The sequence below is a fragment of the Antennarius striatus genome, chromosome 12 (genome assembly GCF_040054535.1).
Source record: "Antennarius striatus isolate MH-2024 chromosome 12, ASM4005453v1, whole genome shotgun sequence".
In the NCBI taxonomy this organism is placed as follows: Eukaryota; Metazoa; Chordata; class Actinopteri; order Lophiiformes; family Antennariidae; genus Antennarius; species Antennarius striatus.
The window spans coordinates 8,329,217-8,353,526 of NC_090787.1; the positions used below are offsets into that span (position 1 = coordinate 8,329,217).

General features: G+C 41.2%; 1 protein-coding gene across 3 annotated transcripts in view; it reads left to right on the forward strand.

Annotated features, from left to right (window-relative positions):
* Positions 1-9,839: 9,839 nt before the first annotated feature.
* Positions 9,840-24,310, forward strand: part of LOC137604848 (neuropilin-2-like) — an 80,280-nt gene continuing 65,809 nt past the window's right edge. For all 3 annotated transcript variants that reach the window (XM_068329004.1, XM_068329005.1, XM_068329006.1), the window contains exons 1-2: positions 9,840-10,827; positions 20,617-20,797. In XM_068329004.1, the coding sequence (XP_068185105.1) occupies positions 10,752-10,827; positions 20,617-20,797 (257 nt within the window). In that variant the 5' untranslated portion in view covers positions 9,840-10,751. The remainder of the gene's footprint in view (positions 10,828-20,616; positions 20,798-24,310) is intronic.

A 24,310-nucleotide genomic window follows, 5' to 3' on the forward strand; every position in this document is an offset into this window, starting at 1 on the left:
TGTGTGTGTGTGTGTGTGTGTGTGTGTGTGTGTGTGTGTGTGTGTGTGTGTGTGTGTGTGTGTGTGTGTGCGTGTGTGAGTACACACACCTTTGTGTACTACATACAAACCAGTGACCCATGTACTCTCCATGTCACAGTTGGGCGACTCAACCGTAAACAGGTCTGTGTTTAGTTTCTCTTTAACAATAGTTGGATGTGACTGTACTGTCTGCAAATGGGAAGTAGTGGGTCATGGTAACTGTGTGTGCGTGTGCGTTTCCTGTACATAAAAGTACAGATACATAGCTCTAATCACTGACATTGTATTGGTGGTGCCTCAAACAAAGAGAATGGAGTGACTAATGAACTGATCTGATAGAATGATAACAGTAAAGAATGAAACAATGGAGGAATGAAAGAAGGGGATGCTGGAGGTTGAAGGGTTTTCTCAGCCTCTCCCCACTTTCCCTTTCATAAAAGCTGTCTTGTTTTGTCGGATGCTGACTGATGGTGCTAAACGCTGTACCTCAGCTGTCAGACTGAAAACATCTTCTTGTTAATTATCGGAGATGTATCAGACTGATACCTTCCACAATGCACAGCTCTTAGTTGTTCGGCAGGGACAAAATACAATCAATTATATAAAACCAAATGGTCCAACATGTTCAAACAATCAAGATACACATGTGTTTTTGGAATAGCTAATCTCCAATGTTGAACAAAAATAATTTGCAAGAAGGACGTTAAGTGAATGAACCCTTGAAAAATTCATGAGCATGTTGCAGAAAGTAGCTTCATCTTCCAGTGGGTAAAGAAATAGAGCTGCAGCAGTTCATTAGCATTTGTTCCAAATGTTCAGAATTTGATCTGGTAGTCTCCCATCTCTCCCTTGAACACACAATGCCTCTGAGTGCAGCCAACAGAGTCATTCAAGGCATTTTAGTAAAGTAACGGTGAAGAAATATGAAAGGGGATGAGAATTTGTTCTCGGAGCTCTATCTGTTCTTTTGACAGCGCACCATCGCTCACAGAAGTAGCTATTATTGACTTTTTGGAAAGTTGAGCCTCCTGCCTAGCTTTTACCACTTGTGTGCCATTTGTCTTTATCCAGGATAGACCTTTATGTGCTCTTACAGTTTTTTTTCAAATTTTTACAAGTGTTTGTCCAAACAGTAGTCACATTTTCTAAACTCTAAACACAATTAGCATAGCATCGGTCTTTTGTGGCCATACCATCCACACATTTCATGTTGCTTTCACACAATATGCAGTCAGGGAACATATTACCACAATGCTTTCATTTTCTTAACAGCTATACCTCCCAACAAAATTATGGATTGTTTTTTCATTATTTACGAATGTCAACACACAACATCCCACAATAGCAAAAACAATATTCCAAACCTTAGATACAGTATAAAAACCTCTGCTTCTGCAATGATATCAGTTCAAAAACAATATATCGCAGCTGATAAACAATTGAATATTTTTTTTCAATTTTTATTTTTCAATTTTTAATTTTAGATACTTAATTAATCCCCAAAGGAAAATTCCTGGCACACTCTAGTTAGTCAAATCAAATCACATGCATATGTTAGTGTGTACAGGCCCTGAACACACAAACACACACAAGGGGGTCTGTACGCATGCAGGGGGGGGTCGAGTGGCGGGCAGCCCCTTTATGATGCGCCCAAATGAGCAACTTGTAAGGGGGACGGCACCTTGCTCAAGGGCGCCTCAACAGTGCTCCGGAGGTGAGCTGACACCTCCCACTGTCAGCTCACATTCCGGGTATTTTGGGTGGGAGTTGGAATCGAACCGCCGATCTTGGAACATTGGCCACTGAGTCAGTGCCCCCCCTTGACACACAGCTGATCATTACCAAGGGTGGATCCGGCGTACCAAGCGGTTCAATCCCAGGTGCATCACATTGGATGATATATGAGATCGTAGAGATTAGAGACGGTAATTTTGTGTTTTTTTACGTAAACCCCCCCGCCCCGCTTTTTTCTGGGCTTTTAATGTTGTTGTTTGTTTTTTGTGTTCATAACGCTCTTGTGTGTTTCATGAATATTTTGTTCACTGAAAGCTTTTTCCTTTTCTATCATATTGTAAACAGTATTTTTACTGTGCCTCCTGTAATAAACTGTAAAGGACAAAAACTGATTTGCTCTTTACTGGAATGCTTTTGAATGTGAACATTGCATGTGGACATAAAGTTCCCAACCAAGACATTTTGTGTGCATTTTGCATGCAAATACCAGTAAAACTGAAACATAAAAGTCTATTTTATTTTTATAATGTCAACAATACCCACTATTTTGAATCCTGGTGTACTTTGACTGACTGCATGTACCTTATGAAGTGAAAACAAGAATTATTGTTTGACATGGTAATTTCATTTTGAGTCAAATTTCCAGTGTTTTGGTAAAGTGTGTGTGCAGAGTTAGTATATATTCGCATAGTTAGTATATATTTAACAAAATGTGTTTTTGAGAAGAAAATTAAACATTTGGTCATTGTGCTTTGTAGGTGTGAGTCTATGTTAAGAGTTTAGAAAAAGTATTTGAAGTATGGGTAAGCGCTTGTTAGCGACTGAAGAAAACTGTAATTTACCCTTTAACTTATTAATGTCACGGTTTGGTGTGGCAGTTCTGGTGTGTGGCAGGGAGAGGCCAGGCTGGTGGGTGGAGCCACGGCTCCACAACTGACTCATCCACACCCCCGTTCTGATCGTTCACACCTGAACTTCATTGCGGTTGTTATGATGAGGCTCAATGACAGCTAGGTGCTGGTTCATTTCTCTTGTTTGATCCTGGAAGTCTGTTATGTTTCTTGCCTGTCTGGAGAATTCTTTCAGTTTTGAATAAATCATGGATGGAAGATTCGCTTTTGGTGTCCTGCACTTGGGTCCATATCCCGCCTTTCGTGACAATTAATCCTTTAGGTGCAACAACAACGCGTACCACCAAAGTAAGTTACAACATGAACAACAATAACAATAATGATAATGATTTGATAATGATGATGATAATACAGTTGAGGATTGAGAGATCAGTGCATTTTGTGATGGTTAGAAGAGGGCAGCAGCTATGGAGAGCGCTCTGTCACACCAGGTCGGGTGCATGGCCCTGAGTGTTGGAGACAGGAGGTTGGCATCATGGGAGGAGGAGGAGGCTGCGAGATGGAGTGTGATGATGGAGCTTGTCAGTTGGAAGGAGCACTGGATGGAGAGGGCTCGGTGAATGCGGAGGAGGATTTTGAGTTGTTCTTGAGGACAGGGGGAATGTAGACAGTGGGTATGGGTGGTAACATTTTTCTGCATGTGCCGTTTATGTGGGGCATTTGTGCCTATCCCAGCTGACTGGTAGGGTACATACTGGACAAGTCACACGTTTATTACAGAATCACACATTACATGACAATCTATTCACACTCACAATCATGCCTGTGTTCTATTTAACATAACCAGTTTACGATTTAACGTTTAGGCCTGTGTTGGTGGGAGGCAGCTGTACTACCTCCATACAAGAACCTAACGGTGCTCTCCCCGTACAAACATGCTGCCCTCTCACAATTCATACATTCTTTTTTTCTTGGTCAGTTTTAAAAATGATAGCAGTTTGAAAGCACAACTACATTTTGATTTGAAGACATATTCTGTCTGACAAGTTAGCAGTGCCTGTTGTTTCCTTCTGAGGAACGCAAAGGTGCTATCTGTTGCGACGCGACCATCTGAGTCAAGCATGAAGAGATGACATCTATATCAGACAGAGACAGACAGAGGATGATGGGGGGGAAAACTGGCGGGATGAGAGTAAAATGATTATAAGTATGAAAGGAAAAAAGACAAACAGAAGAAATGGAGAAAAACGAACAATCTGGGCAGTGACATTGCTGGACACTGGCTTCTTTGTGTGTCTACATCAGTGAACGCCTTGTGCTTGTGTGGGTCTGTCTATGTTTGTGTCTTGCTATCATCTCCGTGTCCTTGCTAATAGCTGAGCGGACTCCCCGCAGACTCCACAGGCTGTACTGTGATCATCGCCCCACAGTTGTGCATCCACACAGAAACACGCACATACACATGGATAACGTACAACAGGCTCAAATGTGCACATTAATGCATCCAAATGTAAAAAAAACAGACAATATAATGCAGAGGTAAATGTTAAATATATTTGCAGAATGTTTGCAAGAATATATACAGTATATATAGTGTGTAAGTTGGTGTTTGTACTCATAAGCTCCTGGTGTGACGCTGCGTGTCTGTGCAAGTGTGCCTCACTGCATGTGTGTAAATCTTCACAGATCTGTGTGTCTATATCTGTACTGTTGTGTGTGTGTGTGTGTGTGTGTGTGTGTGTGTGTGTGTGTGTGTGTGTGTGTGTGTGTGTGTAACATGTCTCAGCTCTGCTCAGCACTAAATGAGTATGTCAGTGCAGCCCATGTTAACTGTTGACATACTAATTTACAGTGGCTTCCTGTAGGACATGCTCAGTAATATGGCTTATTGATGAGGCCACAGGGAGTGTGTTTGTGCAAGTGTGTTTTGTAATTCTTTGTGTGTGAGTGTGTATTTTTACTACTGAGTGTTTTCAGTATGTGTATGTGTGTGTACGTATCCCCACACCGGAGATGAAATATCTGCCATGGTACAGATAAATATGGTCAGTCCATGGGTGATGTATGCACACATAAATATTTACTCTGTGTGTGTGTGTGTAAATGCGTCTGTTTGTGAAACAATTTGATAGATGTGGTGAATATTATCTGGAAACATGTACCTTCCAGTGGAGAAGAGAAGAGAAGGAAATATGATCATTGAGCAAAGAGATCTTGAACAGGAAATTGCACAATGGTGAAAAACTGGACAAAACACAGCTGCCACAGCGTCCCTGGAGTCTGGAGGTGTCAACAGGTTGATACTACACACACTTGTGCACATGCAGAAGAAGATCTATTACACAAGAGAGCTTCCAACTATGGAGTGGAGACGGACATCAGACGCATACACAAACATTTATTCATATGCACAGAGGTGGAGAGAGGTTGATGGAAACAGAGCTGCTGGTCCCTCTGAGATCACCACATTCTTCATGTGCCATTAACCTGAAAGATGGATGGAGGGAGGGAGGGAAGGGATGGTCATTGGAGGGATCAAGAGAAATCACACTGGGCTGAGAACATTTGGTGATTACTTTGGCTTACCTTCATAACATTACTGTTCCTTTATGCAGCCTTTTATTAGAGCTATACTTTAAAGTTGGAAAATGGTTAACAAATGCAAATGTAATAACACAAAAAAGTAGTAATGAAGTCATTTCATATTCACGTTTTGCATATAGAAGAGAAGAGGAAATACTACACTAATACAATACTAAGCCATCGTTCATTCTTAGCCAGATCAAACTAATGTCCCATTATGTCTTCATCCCCTACAGACAACATTGGCTGTACAGGTAATGTACAGGTAAGTGTATGCTCGAACCGGGTTAGCAAAAGGGGTCTTTTGCGCCTTTATTTTGCCTGATTGTTCTATATAAAGGCTATAAAAGTATAGGTAGCAAGCAGCTAACTCAACAAGAAGATGTCCATCACTATGGATTATGGAAGGGGAAGAGAAAAGGTTTAAAAAAACAACTTTGTGCATGTGGAGGCTCAAGGCAGTCGGTCTCCATTTCTTTATTCCCAGAGGTGAACTTCACTCAAACCTTGGAGGGGTAGGACGGAGGAAAAGAGGGACACAGTGGCACTGTGTGGTGGGGCGAAGGAGAGAAAGAGTGAGAAGGAGACTATAGTGACAGAGAAGCACAGACAAAAATTCATAAATTAATGAGATGAAGGGAGGTAGGCAGGGAATAAATTCAATCATTTGTTTACCTGAACAAGTGAGAGTGTGTTGGTGAGGTGTGGACAGGACCAGTTGTGTTTGTCAACAGGCCAGCAGACAAGTTCTTCCCCTGACGCAGAGCAAGGATCCCCTTACCCTCTAGTGTTACCCAGCTATGTCCAACACACACACACACACACACACACACACACACACACACACACACACACACACACACACACACACACACACACACACACACACACACACACACACACACACACACACACACACACACACACACACACAGACTCTTTGGTGCACCAAAATGCAGTAATTGGTAGTAAATAACAGTCCAGAAATAAACTCACCAGATAGATGAAACCATATTTTAACGACTCTCTAGAATCAACTTCAAGCAAAATTCCAATAAAATCTCAAATGATGCTTTTTGTACAAAGCTTTTTATTGATCGTTAAGATGTTTTGAGCTGGTGTATGAAGAAAAAATTGGCAACCTCAGCTGGCAAGACAATGCGGAGCAAGAGATGAAGAAATGAAGGGGCTTGGTTTTTGTTTAAATATAGCAATGAGAGTGCTCATATTCTATCAGTGTCTCCTGGAATGGTTTCACAGTGTTGCATTTGGTTGTTCACATAAAAATTGATAGAAATAGCTGTGTCAAGAGGGAGAAAAGAGCTAGGGAAAGATTCTGGCTCCTTCCCCACCTCTGCACAGCTGGCCAACCACAACCAAATTTGATGTTGGCTCTGTGTGACATTTCAGACAAGCCTGGAATGCTGCAAAGACAGTGGCAGCAGAGAGAGATCATTGAACCCATGACAAGAGGCCATCATGTAAATTTTACAATGTGATATTTGCTCTCAAAGATCAAAAGTTGTATTAAGATCCCATCCACCAGTTAAAAAGAGCTGACGAAAAGGTTTCAGATAAGATAACTGAACCAAAATAACTTGAAATTCCAGTGCTGTATTCCAGGCAGCCAACAAAGCATTGATGTGTGTGAATACAACTACTCATAAAAAATCTAACACATTTCAGGGAATTCAGCGTTATTGGTCCAGATGAAGCCCAGGCTGCCAACTAATGCTAGGTTCATACCTACTGTACATAGGGTGAGGCTGAATAATGTACTCCTTTCAATGAGACTCGCAGCATTTTGTCCATTTCCCTAAACTGATGTCAGCGGTGACTTCTGGGAAACCCAGTCTGCTGCTTGGCAAGCAGAAAAGGTGTCATGGATTAGCTTATCCTAGTTTCACAACATATTGCTGTAAGTTATACAGAAGAATGCATGAAGGGAGCGTCCAGGCAGCAGCAGTCCATGTGACGAGCTGCTGTGAATTCAGAGACATTCGTAAAGGTTACAGCTTACATTTCCCATTTGAAGCCTTTCTTCCAGCGTGTGGATACTCACATAAAGGGTGCTTTTTTTGCACCCGGTGTGCTTAGTTCCCACATGAAACCAAAACTGAAAATTATTTTATGATGTTTTCATACTTACACAGCAGTTTGATGACTGGATGTGAAAGTAGATTAAAAAAATGTAAGCAAACTCTCATCTTTGAAAACCACAGCATGCCTGTTTTTCCTCTTAGAGTAAATTCTACAAACTGTGATTCAGTCAACCGTTACATTGATTTTAACATATGACTCCTCTGAGCTTTCAACACAGGATAGATACCAGTTGGCCAGGGTGAGTTTGGTTCTTTTTAGAGCAAGGGAGTACAAGGGGAGGTGAGTTCAGGGGTCGTAGGACAAGAAGGAACCAGGGACAGGCTGTGGTGACTCCCAGTCTCTGTCCTGTCATGGGAAAAGAACGTCAAACCTTCAAACCATCAGCTGTGGGTGGGAAACATATGAATGACAGCTTGCTGTCGTCAACATGTGTCACTGATTGTTTGGGTCACATGTCCTGAACTCAGACCAGTGATTCACCTCCTGACCGGCAATTCTCACTAAAATAAAGTAGAGCTGATAAGAAAATGCGGATCTGACCTTTTGACTTCCCCTTGTGATTACTATAATAAATAAATAAATAATAAATTGTACACTTGTATCTGTTTGTTCACAGAAAAGCTAAAGGAGATATAAATAACATCACATGGGATCAGACCTTGTGTGATTTTTATATTCCATCGCAGAAGAAAAAGAGGTTTTGAAGGGATTTTCTTTCCATGAGATAACTCAGGGCACAACGTGATTTCCACTGAGCCGGCAGCACCAAGTTCAGCTGTGTCATTATGGTCTGTATGTGTATGCGTACGAGAGTGAATATGTGCAGGGTGTGTCCTGGGAGGCCATTACATGAGCCAAGGTTTGGTTATTTTTTCAGATCACAAGCTTTGGTGTTTGCTGCAGGCCCTGAAGCACACCTTCCACTCACTTACAACCTAAATTACACTATAGAGGAAAAGAGAGGGAGAGAGAGAGATTTTTAACATCACGTTTATTCACAAAAGTCAAATTACAAAATAATCACGTTGACACAAAATCCAAAACAGATTCATGTAAAGAGGATTTTCAATAGTACTGTGCATTTTCTGAACAAAATTTTTTGAACCTTTTAACATTTATCAAACTAAAAAAAACAGACAAAATTAAGAAAAGAAAAACAATTATCCGTTCTCCACAATCATCTCTACTACAGTCATGTCTTTTACTTTTTTCCTTAGTTTTTTCTATCTATAAAACTCTTCATCTGTAAAAACTGGTTCACCACTTCTTGTTTTACTTTTCATATAAAAGCTGACGCTATCCAGGAACATGTTGAGGTCAGGAAATTTTTTTTTCTACTTTTGCCCTTGAACCTTTTGTGTCTTGCAGGATTTTTTTTTACCTTTTGCGAACCATATTTTTCTGTTACTGCCTCTTTCAGACTGTTGTCATTTTCATTCGCAGAGCTATTTGTATCAGGAGGTGTCTCAGGTGTTTCTTTAGCAATTTTCTTCGATTTATTCATGTGTTAGTGTCTTTCCTTTAAAGCTATCTTTGATAATTCCTTGTCTATCACAATATCAACATCCTCTCCGTCCTTCTCCAGCAGAGACTCTACCACCCTTGTGGCTGTCTCTCTGGCCCCTTCAGAGAGAGAGAGAGAAAGAGAGAGTGGGCAAGCAAAATGCATTTTCCCCTTCAAATTATCCGCTAGCTGTTTGACATTCAACCCCATTTCTGTATATGTGTCTCAGCATCCTATAGCTGTTCACATTCTGCTCGTCACTGACCTATATGCCCTTGGTAAACAGCTTTTTGCCCTGGCCTGCAGACAAGTGTGTGTGTGTGTGTGTGCGCGTGTTTGCATCCAGGAGCTGAACTTTTATCACCACAATACCTGCTGCTTTGCATGACAAGTGGTCAGAAAGTCGTTTCTGCAGAAAAGAAAATCCTGATGTTAATTACAGCAGGTCAAATTCGATATCTAATGACCGTCCGTCCGTCCGTCCCTCTGTCCGTCCGTCCGTCCATCCATCATCCATATATATTTTTTAATCTTTCTTCAGATTCTTCAGTTTTAATTAGTTTTGATACACATGGCTGGCTTTTCCACCCTGATGCTGTAAACTAACAGTTTTTTTTAAAGCTCCCAGCACTACTACAAACGTCCCAAAGGTGTACACTGGACCTCTTCTTCACTTGTTTTCTGCCTTTCTTCTCTTTACTTCTTTCTATCTTTCTTCTCCCTACCTCCTGTTAAGAGGAGAGATAAGAGTGGATATATATAAGAAAATGAGAATCTAGATAGAGAAAAGAAGAAGAACGAGGAGAAATGTAAGAGAGGGAATCAGAAAAGAAAGCGGGAGAGGGTGAGGCAAAAAAAGAGGGAGAGAAGGTAGTAAGAGGGAGTTGGAACTTGTCTTTAATCAGCGAGGAGCTGAACGGAGGCGGGCCGAGGTGCCTACTGTAATCCGATACACGTGCACGCGCACAGCGCGCACGCACGGAGCGACAGGGGACGGAGTGAGCGGTCCTGCTCGCTGCCACTAACCCGACGGAGATCGGAGGGGGAAGAGCGGAGCGCACTGTTGGAGCTGCCGGGAGATGGAGCGAACATAGAGACACACACACAGACCGACAAGGACAGACGCGCACCAGGGAGAGAAGTGTGTGTGTTGCAGCGGAGAAACGCGCAGTTTGCACGAGTGGGGAAGAGCGACGCGTTTGTTTTCTCCCGAGCAGTTTTACGCACGCCGGACCTGCCTCTTCCAGGAGATGTTTTTTTTTGTGTGTGGTTTTTTTCTTTGTTTTTTAACTATTATTTTGCAAGAACCGATTGTAATCGTGACACCAAATTAAGATGAAACCCGGTGGGAAAATATTGTCCGTTCTTAATCACGCGTGCTTTGAAATAATTTGAATTTTTTGGAACATTTTATAGAGACGAGCAGAAAACACGTGTTACTTTCCACGTTTTGATAAACTGAGTTATATGAGCATTCATTTTGTGTCATTTAAGTCAGATACTTCTACTTTCTTTGAATTTTGCACCAAGTTCTGTCAGCCTTGTGTGTCTTCGAGGTTTACAGTTAGACGCTTGTCGAAACTGACAGGGGACAGCGCTGCGGACTGTGCGCACAGCAATGGATTTCGAGGGTTTTTAAATGTGTTTAGAGAACAAATGTTGCAAAATTTAGATCAATTTGGCCTGAAACAATACACATGTATTTCCCCTTAAAGAGAGCACACACTGACTTGTCCAAAACAACTAAAGTGTATCCGGTGTGATATTTTTGGAGAGCCCTGTGAACGCAACTCGGCGTTGGAGGTGGATTTTGGGCACTGATTAAGTTGCGCTTCAAAGATACAGACAAGAGTGGAGAGGGAGAGGAAAACAAGACTTTGGACTTTGTCCCAGATATATAGAAAAATCCACGAAGGAGGAGGAGAGGCGCTTTTCTCCAAATTAAACGAGAAAGGATGGATTTAATCACATGGCTTTGTGGATGTTTACTGGCTTTTCTCTTGCCTTCAACAGTAAAGGCAGAAGGAGGAGGTAAGTTTGACACTTTTGCTGTCCGCTAAAATCACGCAATCACGCGTGGGTGTAAAATGTTAAATTAAGCCGCTTTTGCAGAAGCTGTTTCACAATCCACATTAAATCAATAACGCACATTAGATCTGGGATGTTTGGCAGAGGATTTAATAATATCCCGTCAGATCAAAATGCGTTACGAACTAAGAAGATATATTTTAAGGAAAGCAAAATCATCTTTCGGAATTTGCAACTCGTATTATTTAAATAAAGTCGTTTCTCGCCAAAAGAGCTTGATGAATGGGGTTTCAGCACTATTGGGAGGCAGAATTGCTGTTTACGGTCTCATGCGAAGGACATGTGAGATAAAAAAAGTGAGGAAACAATTTTTAAAGCAGTGACCATCATAAGGATATTTATCTATTTTACCCTGTCACAATGACTTGGATATTCGGATGACGTTTTAAGCAAATTGTGATTTTTCAGAGTATCGCTGTAACGCTTCAGTTCTCTAAGCCTGTTTGGATGGTATCAGTAATTACTTTGACAAACCTTTTTATAATTGTATTTAATTTCTATTTTAAACCATAGCTGCATTAGTGACTGTCCTCTGGAGAGCTACTCCGTCAAGAAAAAAACACTTTAATGTTCCAATCATATAACTATCAGAACAAATGTCAGTGCTAGAGGTCCAGCGCGCATCGATAAAGTTGACTCCATCGCGTTTCTCATAAGAGGTAATTATGAGGCGGTCTTTAATCATTTAAAGAATTTTTGCGAGGCAGGACTTGGGCGTGGGGGTGGGGGTGGGCTACACTTCGGGGATGGGGCACAGCGATCGGCCGGGCTGCTCCTCCTCAGTCGGATGGAGAGCAGCGCCAACTCCGCGGACGCACGGAAGCCCCTCTCTCCGCCCGAAGCCGGCGGCTGAGGCTGCGGAGGATCGTCACCAGACCGCATGATGCTGGTTGCAGCCGCAGTCATCCATCAACGCTTTGTGCACATGCAGCGCACGATACAGCCTCAGCGACTGAGTCTGTTAGAAGTGGCAAAGTAGAAGCGCACTTGTCGGGTGAGAGTGCATAAGTATAGTCTACAAATACAGTCATTTGTGCTTCTCTGCTGCGCAGAACAGGAAAGTCCTTTAGTCCCTTAGGTGGTGGAGTAAAACCTACCTGTTAGTGAATCCACACTAAACTTTTCTTCTAAGCGGGTACCTGTGAGTTTACCTGGAAGCCTGCCTCAACCAGCTAATTAAGATCCAGGACTGTGCAGAATGACATTTAATGCATTTACAGAATATGTTCTTGTGGATCATTAATTCATTAACTCTTTCTATGTCTTCCTTGAGACTTAATGCCTTGTCTTAGGGCTCTTGACCAATTTTTCACAAGTCACACACTCTCATTGTCTTTCTTTCCGCTTCCTGCCTTCAGGTGGCTAGTTTGTATCTCGGGAGGTTGAGGAAAGGCAGGCTGTGGGCAAGTTGGTCATAGTCTAACTTTTATTGATTTAGGGTTTATTTGGGAGGCCACCTGAGGCTTTAACAGATCTCATGACTTGGAGTGAGCAGTCTGGTTGCCAAAGGTTGTTTTGGAGAAAAAGAGAACAATGGAGGGTTTCATGTTGTTGACCTCTGATGTGAGGATGGATGTGCCTTGAAACAAAATTGTTGTGTGAAGTTTTCATGTGAGATCTGCAACTCAGTGAAATTATTATCTAAAACTATAGCCTAGTATTTGTGAAACTGTCCTATCCAGATGGACGACAGCTGTAAATGACTTCACCACCAAAATAGAGAGCACAGAATGGAATTATTTTGCAGGAGGTATTGTTGTAACAAAAATCTTCCTTTAACCCAGATCATCAGCTTCCTTCCACTGCAAAACACCAATTCATGTCATTTTAAAGTCATTGTAAAATCTATATTTGTTCAGAGAAGGGGGGTGTTGATATGCTGTCAACTGATGCCAATAGTGGAACCTGTTTTTGAGGAAGCGCTCCCCTCCAGATGTCTCTGCTGACACCTTGAGAAAGGCTGGAGCTGCACATACGTGCTCAGCAGCAGACTGTGCAGGATGAAGCTTCCTCAGCAGTTAACTTTAACGGATGCCTCAGCGCTGTCGTCTCCGGAGAGACGAGTGGAGAGAGTGATGACTATGAAGTGTATATATATATATATATATATGAGAGAGAGAGAGAGATCGAGTGATAGGAGGGAGGATTGGAAGTACAGCGGAGGAAGTAACAGAGACTGAAACCGGCAGAGGGAAGCGGCAAAGAGAAGTGAACGAAACGGAAGAGTGATTTTTAGGCTCGCTGTTTGATCCTGTTTCTTCATTCCGTTTGATCACAGCTGTGCCTGGAAGGGAGATAAACGGACATAATTGGCCACTCAAGACCAGCTGTCTGTTTCTATGGTGTCTCTGCTGTAATATGCTGGATGATGAAACAGGCTCACATGGTGCACAGTTTGTAGTCCAGCCGCTGGGTGATTGCCTACAGGTATGCACCAGAGGCTGGTTTGTGAGACTTATGGCCCCAGCCAAACCAATGAGACAAGGACGTGTGAAACAGAGAGAGAGAGGGAGGGGGGATGAACTTTCATTGAGTGCATGAGGCAAACTAGGTAGACTTTTTCTGTTCCATGTATTTCACCCCCACCTGTAACCTGGAAGATATTATGCGATCGCCAAAGATATCTTTAGGCTTCTATGAATTTTGATATTTTGAATATTGGGCCACAGAAGAGAGATGGGGATTCTGGGTTACTTTTCCATTTTCTACAAAATTACGAGAAATGATTTGTTATTAACAGATTTATTACAAGTCTGGAAACCATTTTTAGACAGTCATGGCTTTAGATTGAGTCAAGCTTTCTCTCTCGCTTTATGCATTAACTTCACATATAACATGAACAATTGCGACGTTGCTCGGTAGGTTATCTTTGTAATGATTAACGGTTCTGTTGCTGAGGGTCATAGTGCTTTGTAAGCACTAACAAGACATTAATTAAAAAAAACATCCATGTCATCTGTTCACATCCTGGGGTTACAATCATCTTTAGTTAACGCTGTATTAGATTGACTTGTTGCCGCTAACACCCTGAGTAATTATTTTATTGCTACCGTAGTCTGGAATATATTGTAAACTTCCATTGTTAATTATTTTCACAAAGTACTCCAGAAAGAAAATATGTGAGCATAACATAATCAGTGAAATAACAGAATTAAAGCTGACAACAAAAGAACAAAGACACTTTAGTATTTATTGAATGAGAGGACATTTACTACTACATCATCCATACATGTTTGTCTATGTATTTAACATAGTCCTGTATGTTCCTTTTTCCCCCTGACACGAGTTGTTCTGATTTTCTCTCATCATCAGATGTATTAGATAATATGTTGATATGAAGGCCCTGACAATGTCTTACCATTATCTAGAACCGGGCACTGAAACAATGAGACAATAAAAAGAGAAAGCGTGTGAACAGAGAGAAGAGACGGGGGAAGAAGATGGGGAAACACAAACATTTGGTGGTGCAAAAACAGAGGGGGGGGGGTTGGGGGGTAAAGAGAGAGAGAGAGAGAAAGAGAAAGACCTGAGAGGGCATTAGCGAAATAAGAGGAAAGCAGCAGAGTGTGAAGAACTATCTGAGTGGAGCCACCTGCAATAAACCAAACCAGATTTATTCCTCCTCTCTGTTAAACACAGGAGGGTTTCTGGATAAAGTGAAGCATAGTACTAATAAATCCTCTGATTGGTTCACAGGTATAAAGTAAGACATCATTTTCTGAGTTATTATATTGAAAACGATGAAATAGCATCATGATTGAAGGGATGGTTTAACAGATGAATGTGTCGGATTATTTTTAAACTCCTACCGGTGTAATTTCATACAGTTTTGTTCACAGAGACCGTGAAATGTATTTCAGAATAGTCGCATAGCCTTCCAACGTGATGCATGATTACGCTAATCCATGGCAGGTGACTCAGATGCTGGAATCGTCCCCCAAAAGCTGATTCCATTTTAATTATCCTGCAGGTAACAGGTGTTTCCTTCCAGCTTTCTGGATTAAGAGTCATCCCTTTTCATCCATCGCTGACTGCCTCTTTGTTTTCTCTGTTATTAATGTGCGAGAAGTGAAAAGAAAGCTATAAAAACTTGGCAATCCAACTTTCCAAAAGCAGAAAAGTGAGAGAAATCACTGAAATAATGACGGTGAAACAAGACGTTGGTCCACTGGTATCAAGACGTTTGCAGCCAGCGAATAAACATTAAGCTAATTAACCCCTCTCCCTCTTTCTCTCCCATTCTCCCTCTTTCTCTACCGCCTCTAAAAGCGAATGGACAATTAACGGGTCCGACAGGATGCTCTAATTACAGCTATCATGTCATTAGTAAACTGTTAGTATTCTAGTGTCTTCATTGGCCAATGGTAATGACTGAGGTAATTAAAGAGGATGAGGAGATCAGCATGTGCGGGAGCGCATGTTCTTGAATTTGTACACACAAATGTCCTCCGAGGGAACGAGGGATAGTGGAAATGTACCAAATGAAATCATTTGCCCCATCCTCACTATTTTCAAAATCCTCACACATGAAGAAAAATGTGTTTTTGTTTGTGAGGATGCTAAGCCTTCTGCGCCCTCACTAGTCCCTCCAGAGCGTTGCCGTGTGAGGCCACAGGTTGTTTTCCTTTTTCCTCTCTCCCTTCACGGTGAATCATCCTGTTGTTTTCCTCTTTTCACGGCACTTCACCTCTCCTTTAATAGCACTCTCTGTCTCTTTCTCCACACCTCCCTATGTCAGTGTTTTCTCTCGCTCCGATTAAAAAAACCTGCGCCACCTTATCCTCACCCCACTTTGCCACGGTGGGAAATCTTTTTGGGCTTTCATCTTTTCACTGTTGTCTTTTCTCTAGGATTCTGTCATTCCCAGCCAATCCGTGTTTCCTCATCCCTGGTCTCTCAGCCCGGACAAGAATAAAGCTCAACTGTTCCAAATCCATTCACACAGCTTGTTAGTTTAACTCCAGCCTTAAAAGAATTATTTATAGCATTGGTTGCTTCAAGGAATACTCAAGACCTAGGTGTCTTTATCCAAAAATTTGTTATGTAAAAAATGCTGACACAATAATAAAGATTTCCCATCTAAATCCTACAAATGAAATCAGGATAAATCTGACTTTATGTCTAAATCTTTAATTAACAATGCTTTATAATATGTATTCACGTTTTTTAAAATATTTTTGAATCTATTTGTTTTTGTGGCACCTGAAGTATTACCTGAGATAAGACATGTCAAAATCCCACCGCACCATCACCTGTGTTTAGTTGAACTTCATTTAAATAGAGCAGATTATTGTCCTGTTAACTCTAAACACTTACAATCCTGGTATCGTTTGAATCATCCTCAGGTTTAGTTCACTTGAACCCGAGCTCAAGGTGTACTTGAAGAGGAATGCATAAACACAACTGGAGTTAATGGAACCAGATAGTAACACAAAACCCTTCTGCTCTGCAGGGCATCAAATCAGATTGTGAAGAGGGGCAAAGACCCCCCCTCCCCACTCCCCGTGTCTCAAGTGATAAGACCAATTATCCACCGAACGGAAGGTTTATGGTAGGATGGTTGGTGTCCTACAGTCCCCCAATCCTTCAGAGGTTATTTTAACAAACACCAACAACAAAACGCAAAAAATCTGTGCAAAAACTCTTAAAAGCTGTCATGGAGCCACTTCAGCTTGATATGAACCAATAATAATGATGCCGTTTTGAAAGGTCTGACCAAATGATGAACTACTAATAGACATACATTCTCTAAGATTTTATTCTGGATACTTGACCTAAAAAGTGCACAGTCTACCAGAGTCTCCACTTGTTCTAATAACCACCTATATTTCTGATAAACTTGTGGGCTTTGAGGCTTTTAGCCTTGAGAGATTGAATTTATTTTTGAACATTAAATCTACCTTTTTCTGTGACACAGTTCTTCTTTAAACCCCTACATCTTCATCTTGATCCTATAAATTATCTTTTCACTGCGTCTCTGTTATCAATATTAAAACCTTTTACTCTATTTTCCTCTACCCTGTCATATTCTCTCTCTGCTCTCTGAAGCCCCACTGATCAGACAGGCATCATTATTCCTGTGTGAGAAGCTTGATCTCCTGTCGGTTCTTTTTCTATATCACACCATAATTTTTCTTTAAAAAAAAAAAAAATTACATTCGTTCTTCTCTCTCTTCCCACCACTCATGTCTTTCATCCTTTTAGCCCTCCCTCATCTCTCCCTCTGTGTTACACTCTTTTCTCCTGTAATTTTCCACTGTAGTTTAATGCAAGTCACCTGGAGAAAAGCACAACCCCACCTGTTTTAGTGTGCATAACTGTATGTGTGGATGTGTTGTGTTTCTGTCCGCCGCACCTTTCTGAGCTGCTGACTTTTTCTTTTTGGCTGATGGGAGACAGATGTTCTGGCATTAGTCTTTCTCCCTTTCTTTCTCTCTCCTCTGTTTCTGCTCATTCCAGAGGTTTCCCAGGTTTTGATGACTAAAAGCGCCTTGGTTTGGATCCAAAGAAGACATTTCAGTCTGTTATTTGCAGTGTTCCTTGTATTCCCACAGCTATATAAGAGCTTTTCAGTGCACATACATCTGTATTCACAGTACTTAAGGTAACAATGCTTGACACAATTTGTTAAACCTCAATGATGCTGGAATTGTAAATAGTAAAATGCATGGGAATCAATGGAGGAAATTACCATATTTTCCCCCCAAGCTTTGATACAAAGGGTTGGAGTATACTGATCATTAAAACCAGGGGAGTGTTTCCAACAAGGTCACAAACATGAGAATGAGACTGACTCATAAATGGGTAAAACACACTCCTATGCACAAGCACTTAAATCTGTAAATGTAAATTGAATCGGTAATGCTGTCATTATTGGACTCTGACCAAGGAAATTAATTTGGAGTATGGTTCAGCTGTTTAGCAAAGTTCTCTACGACTGGCAAATCGACTGCATCCGAGTCAGGGCACACTGTCCAACCAGAAGGGAAATGAATCTGTTGGAAGGCTTACAAACAAGGTTGGAAAATTCACATTTGGGGCCAACAAACAACGATCCAGTCCAACTTTGCAAAGCAGCTCCATGTGTAAGCACATGTTGGGAAATGCATGCATGCTGATATGCATTAATTCCAGGTTTTTCTCACCTTTTTTTTTATGGATGCATATATGGTTGTATCCGTGTGTGTCTGTGGTGTGTTCAGGTATGCACACACTGAAAAAAAAGTTGCTGAATGGATGTTATCAGAATGCAATACTGAACGTGGTGGAGAGCTATAAATAATGCAGTAACCTGTCTTATATCCCTGCTTGACTGCTTAGCACCGTTTACTGCTGCTTACTTTCTGTGTGTGTGTGTGTGTGCTGTGTGTGTCTCAGCCAGAGGGTGATAAGCGATGTTCAGCAGTTTGTGCTTTTGTATTTGCTGTCGAAGTACAGCCTCTCCCTGAGAATCACGTCTGCTGATGCGTTCGAGAGAAAAAGCGTCTTGTGTGAGGTCCTGGGTCGAGAGGGGGGAAAATGCTAACGTATCTGATAGAACAAAGTGTCACAGACAAAATACCATTTTTATGTGTCACTTTGTTTTATGCTCTTGACTTAAACAACACAAATATTGTGAACTAACTCACCAACTAAAAAGCGTTAAGGTTCCAGTAGCTCATCGCAACAGAGGTTGAATTCAGTGACAATTTAATTTTGCCATCATTTCATCATTGTTTGCTGCTGCAGTGAGGAATACAAACCAGCACTTCTTTAGGACTTTAGTGCTGTGCTAAAAATGTGTTTGGCTGATGGTGCTGTGAGATTCCAGTGTTTAAACACTAATCCGAGTCGTGCTGAGATGAAATGACCGGGTTACATATGCCCTGTAACTCTACTCCTGTATCAGTGCGTGTCACCAGGGTGACTGTAAACATATAGCAGGAGATAGATGGGACTGGTCGGCCCACAGCGTGACACAGGAAGGACAAACAGAAGCAAGGGGAGTGATAGATAAAGTGATATTTTATATCCTACATGTTTGTTTCAGCTTCTCTTGTTGTAGGATTTAGTTTAAATATGGTGTCCCCTGAAGTGTTTATGCTGCATGCATGTGTGTGTGAGATAATGTTTGCATGTGTGACTCCTCTCAGATTAGGTTTACAGTAGCCAGTCTATTTAAAGCATTGAGATATGTTGTATTCTGCTGAGTAGTTTGACTTGGCCGTGTCACCCTGCTCTGCACAGCTGCAGTATATTACGCGTCGTAGCGCTGGAGGCGAAACGGCTGCACAGACCGAGAAGTTACACAGACAGTGGAGTACTACATGTAGTTTATACATATGTGTCCCATTTGTACTACTATTATCATGATCATTTGTGGTTTCCATCTGGTTTTACATTAAATATGGTGTTTTAAGTTCATCTTTATCTGAAGACTGAGTGCCTTTAATTTCTATGTAATGGACTCAATGCAGTAATGCGCTGAACTTTTAGAGAGGTATACGATAAGCACTTTTTTTGTACAAATATAAATTCAATTAAAACAACAATGCAGCGTGTATGGCTCTTGATAGCTTATTTGTTTATTCTTAAGCAGGAAATTAGCTTATTATCATGTAGACAAAGATGTCACAGCAGGCTACCGACACACACAGATGCTGTATTTCTGAGAAAGCTATTGTCTTTTAACCTAAGTATGTGTTTCAAATCAATCTGTCTTTGTGATGTAGTCATGGTTTGGTGCAGAAATTAGTTATTGGATGAGAAAGTGGGTCAGTGAGAACACAGAGCTTGATTAACTATCACTTTTTTGACTTAAATTGCACTGACTTTTGTCTGGAAGAATTTGTCTGCTTGTACTGAAAGACTTAGTGTTATTACATGTATTTTACGCAATATATATATATATATAAATCATATTTATTTATACTGTTTGATGAGGCCATTTGATGAAATGTCAAATGGCCTCTGTTCTTGAGTCAGACTGTGAATCATCTTGTCCCAGACAGGCTTTGATTAACAGATGTCGCTCACGACTTCCACCATGATGGTTTAACTTATTTTGGTGATCTTAAACAATGAAGAAGTTCAGCTCCTATAGAAAGTCTGCACGATCCATCAAACAGGGTAGACAGCATGGCGTACAATAGCTTCCATAGAAAGTAACACAGTACAGAGTTGTGTGTGTTATGCCACTGGGTGCCACCGATATATTGAGTTAATCGTCAATGTCAGAGTGGATCTGCAGCAGTGAATGAGTGGCATTGTTCAAGGCATAACACAGACGTATGACTGACGACAAGTGGATCCGCTCTGTGACAGTAACTGAGGCATCTGGAGAGCATACTGAGTGTGTCTGTGTATGTCTGTGTGTGTGCATGTGGTTCAGTCGTCATGGGTCAGAATGGAGTCTGGCGAGTTGACCTGTGACACCTCATCCACGCGCACACACATACATCTTTGTTGCTTATATCCTGTGTCTGCAAACAGAGCTCTTATCTGCATTTTATCAGTGTTTGCATTGTGAAGTCATGAAGACTCTCCTGGTCTGTCGAGACAACATTGACCCTGATGCAGCTGTCGATGTTATCTGGACTGTATTTAGTCCGTACTTAATATCAGTAAAATCTTCACTATCTTGTTAAAATGTGTGACCCTATGTAACCTACAGAGAAATAAATGTTCATATATTATAAGACAATGAACCTGTCTAATGCTACCCCCTCCTCTCTCTTTTTCTCCACCATCCAGCGTTTGAGCCATGTGGTGGCTACTTAGATGCCAGCGATGCCGGCTACATCACCACCCCCGGCTACCCACTGGAGTACCCGCCTCACCAGAACTGCCGCTGGGTCATCACAGCCCCCGAACCCTCACAACGCATCGTCCTCAATTTCAACCCACACTTTGAGATAGAGAAGCTGGACTGCAGGTAAAGACAGAATGGATGAGTGGATAATAAAAAGACTAACTCAAAAAACACAAATTTAGATTGCTCTAGAGATCAGGCTTCAAGCGAGGAAGGATGGGAACTGTTGAAGGCTCAGTCTGTTTCTGTGTGAGAGTTGTTGGGTGTTCTTTGATAAACTTCAGCCCACTCACCTTCTGTTTCTCTATACCATAATAATCAAATTGGCATGTCCCTCCGTCCCTTCCGTCTAATGATCAAGATCTAATAACAACACATTAATTGTTCCAGTGCAAATTAGAGGATTTGGTGTCCATCACTGTTTTTGGCTTTTTGGCTTTGGATGCATAGTGAGGCTGAAGGAAAGGCTGCATGCAAAAAAAAACAATCAAACTGAAATTCACACAGAAATTCTAACCAGGAAAATGGCTCAAGAGCGCTTAGACACAGATATGTGTTTTGCTAATTTTAAAAATGCTAGGAAACACAAATCTTTAAAACAGGAAAATAATTTCCACAGGTATGAAATCAAAATTTTAGTTAAAGAGTAGTCTTTTTTGTGATTAAGTTATAATTGAGGTCAAATTTGCATAATGTCTTTTCCACATCATCTGAATTGGATTCTGATGCACAGCAAGCATTGTAAAAGCAGTTCAAAGCGCTTAAGAATTGCAAAGAAAGAAATGGCAATAAGATATAAAAGACTTGGCACAGGTGGCTGATAGGATTACTGTACTAGGAGCTGTGGCTCATAAAATTGCAATTATACTAACATTATAACAATATATTTCTATAACAAAACACAGCAAATAATGTAATCATACAGTAAAAGAATACATAACTCAGCACATATTGTTATTCGAGGACCTTCAAATATCTGAATAAAGGATCTCAGACACAAACCCATTGACACAGAAACACACATTTACCAACCCCCCCCCCCCCCCCACACACACCATTATGTGTCTGTTCCAGAGCTTTCCCTACTAGTTATTAACATTTCAGCCATATCAATTATGGATGGGTGAATTTCCCCCTCAGATGTAACCCACTAAATTCAGAAATTTCTTTGTTGGAATTGAAACATCAATATTTCACCAGCTGGCTGTTTGTTGAGAGGCTGAGAGGTTGAAGGCGCCCGGCTGCCGACGCTCTGCTCGGTTCTGTTTTACTTTTGCACTGTGCTGTGGGGATGAAAAACATATTTTACTGTCTGTCTCCCAATCTTCTTAATTTTGTAGTTCAACTCTCCAGTTCCTACCCTTTGCTCTCTCTTCCTCCTTCATCCACGTTCCATTCTCCCCCTACCCTTTTACCCTCCTCTCCTTTTGCCCTTTTTTCCTCTTAGAGACATTCCTCTTTGAATGTCTCATATCCATTTAAAGTCCAATAGCTTCCCATGAGGAGAAATTCTTCTTGAACTCCTGGAATAAAGAGCTTCCTATAATTTATTTATTGTGGTGTGTATGTTTGTGGTCATTCTAAGACTGTTGGTGTGTGTCCAAACATCTTTCTTTAGCAGAAATGACAGGTTACATTGTTAGATTAATAAATCCTAAACTGTGGCAGGGAAAGTGAGATTAGCAGTGTTGGCGTAACATCTCAGGTCTATTAGGCTGTTATTTACAACTATCCACAGCACAGAGCTATTTAAGTCTTCAGGCACCAAACGCCTGAGGCGTGTTTGCCGGTATGTGTGTCTGTGTGTGTGTGTGTGTGTTGGCTGAAATTGAGCTGTTAAGTTCAGAGGGCAAAGAGGCCAAGGAGAAGAAGAGGAGGGTGTGTGTGTGGTGGAGTGGACGTACATGGACACCTACTGCGAGCAACAAGTCTCACCCTGGTTGTCAATCTGTCTGTCTTTTTGTGACACATTTCTCTTCATTTCTTTTAATAATATTTGACCTGTAACATTTTGTAATTGTCATACAAATCCTTTAAAAGCTTAAACGACAAGAAGAAGATATCCGTGTTTGTAAACAGAGACCACATTATGTGTAGTTAATCTCAATCTCTCTTTGTCACATAAAAATACTCATGATCCAGTCGCGTCTCAGAAAAATAAAGTCTTCTGTCAACCCGAACACAATTCCGTTGTGAATCTGCATGTGCCGGTCGAGAATGGCTTATTTCATTATGTTGAAGCAATTCAACCTATTATGACTCTGATTGCAGTTTAAGCAGCCGATCTGTAATGTACAATGCATCACATTTTGTCAAGCGCTCTGCTGGACCTGTGGGCAAAATCAATAAAGAGGTGGTCAGACGGAGAGAGATGTTTTCATTATTATTCATATACCGTAGCTTATTAAGCGCAAGGAGACAACAGGGTGGTGAGCCGGGTGAACCAGACTGACCGAAAGCCTGGGTCCCTTCCAAGATCAGCGTCCTGTAGTCAGGGTCAGTCATGACTCGTCATAACTGCCCATTTCCTGTCACATGATAAACACCGCATTATTCTATCGCTGGTGAGCAGATTCATTTATCTGACCACTGTTTTGTCAGTACAGATATTTTCTGTCCACTTTGTAGATCTATTCATTACATCCCGCTTCAAAGCGGTGATGTATTGTAATTGTCGGTGTTCGTGTGTTTGTCTGTTTGTTAGTCCACCAAATATCTTTGCAACCGTTGCAGATAGAAAGATGAAAATGAGATGATGACCATGACCTTGAGAAAAGGAGGTCAAGGTCAAATTTCAACTTTTGTACACTCAGAAACTGGATAAGATAGAAACCCTGGGGAGAAGGCCAGTGTGAGTAAGACCATAGATCAAAGCTAGTGCTTTAATCAACGACAGTAGGTCAGAGCACTATCTTGATCTTTGACCTATGCAAGTAGGTCAGGGTAAAATTTTGAATTCAGGGGTGTCGCGGGATGTTGCAGTCTGTGACAGCATTGGTTCTATTTTAATTTATGCTTAATGTCATGTCTGTTTTTCAAAGGAAGTTTTGAAGGAATGGTGTGAGTGTACTTTTTGTCATGTTCTATACATTTGTTGAGATGGAAAGGCTTGCAACATTTGTTTTGTATTTAACAGGAGGAAACCATGTCATGTGTTAGCTTAGCTTCATGTGGATGGATAAGATCTTAGAGATTTCCAAGAAAGGCTGATACATCTTATTGTCAGTCTAAAGAAGGAGATGTAACATGCTAATTGTGCTCTGGTGTAGATTATCCTTATTACTTTACGACAGATCGTGTGTTTCCACCCTTTGAACTAATCGTACCATTGGAAGTATTATTTAAATTGGAAGCAAAAAGCTTTCCAACTTAGCCTCTATTTGCAACTAATAACCTGTGTGATAGAGTGGCTTACTAATTTCCCGATGGGGATAATTACAGCACATTAAAACAAACAAACAAACAAAAAAAAACTAACCAAGTAAGAGTGTTGCGTCACTCCTACAAAGGCGACCGGGTTGCTCATGTTCGCATTCAAAACCAATATGTTAGTCACTCTGGTTTTTTGGCTGCTAGCCCTAACTAGTCATGTTCCTGTCCAGATCAAGGAAGACAATTGTGGTTATAATTTCACTG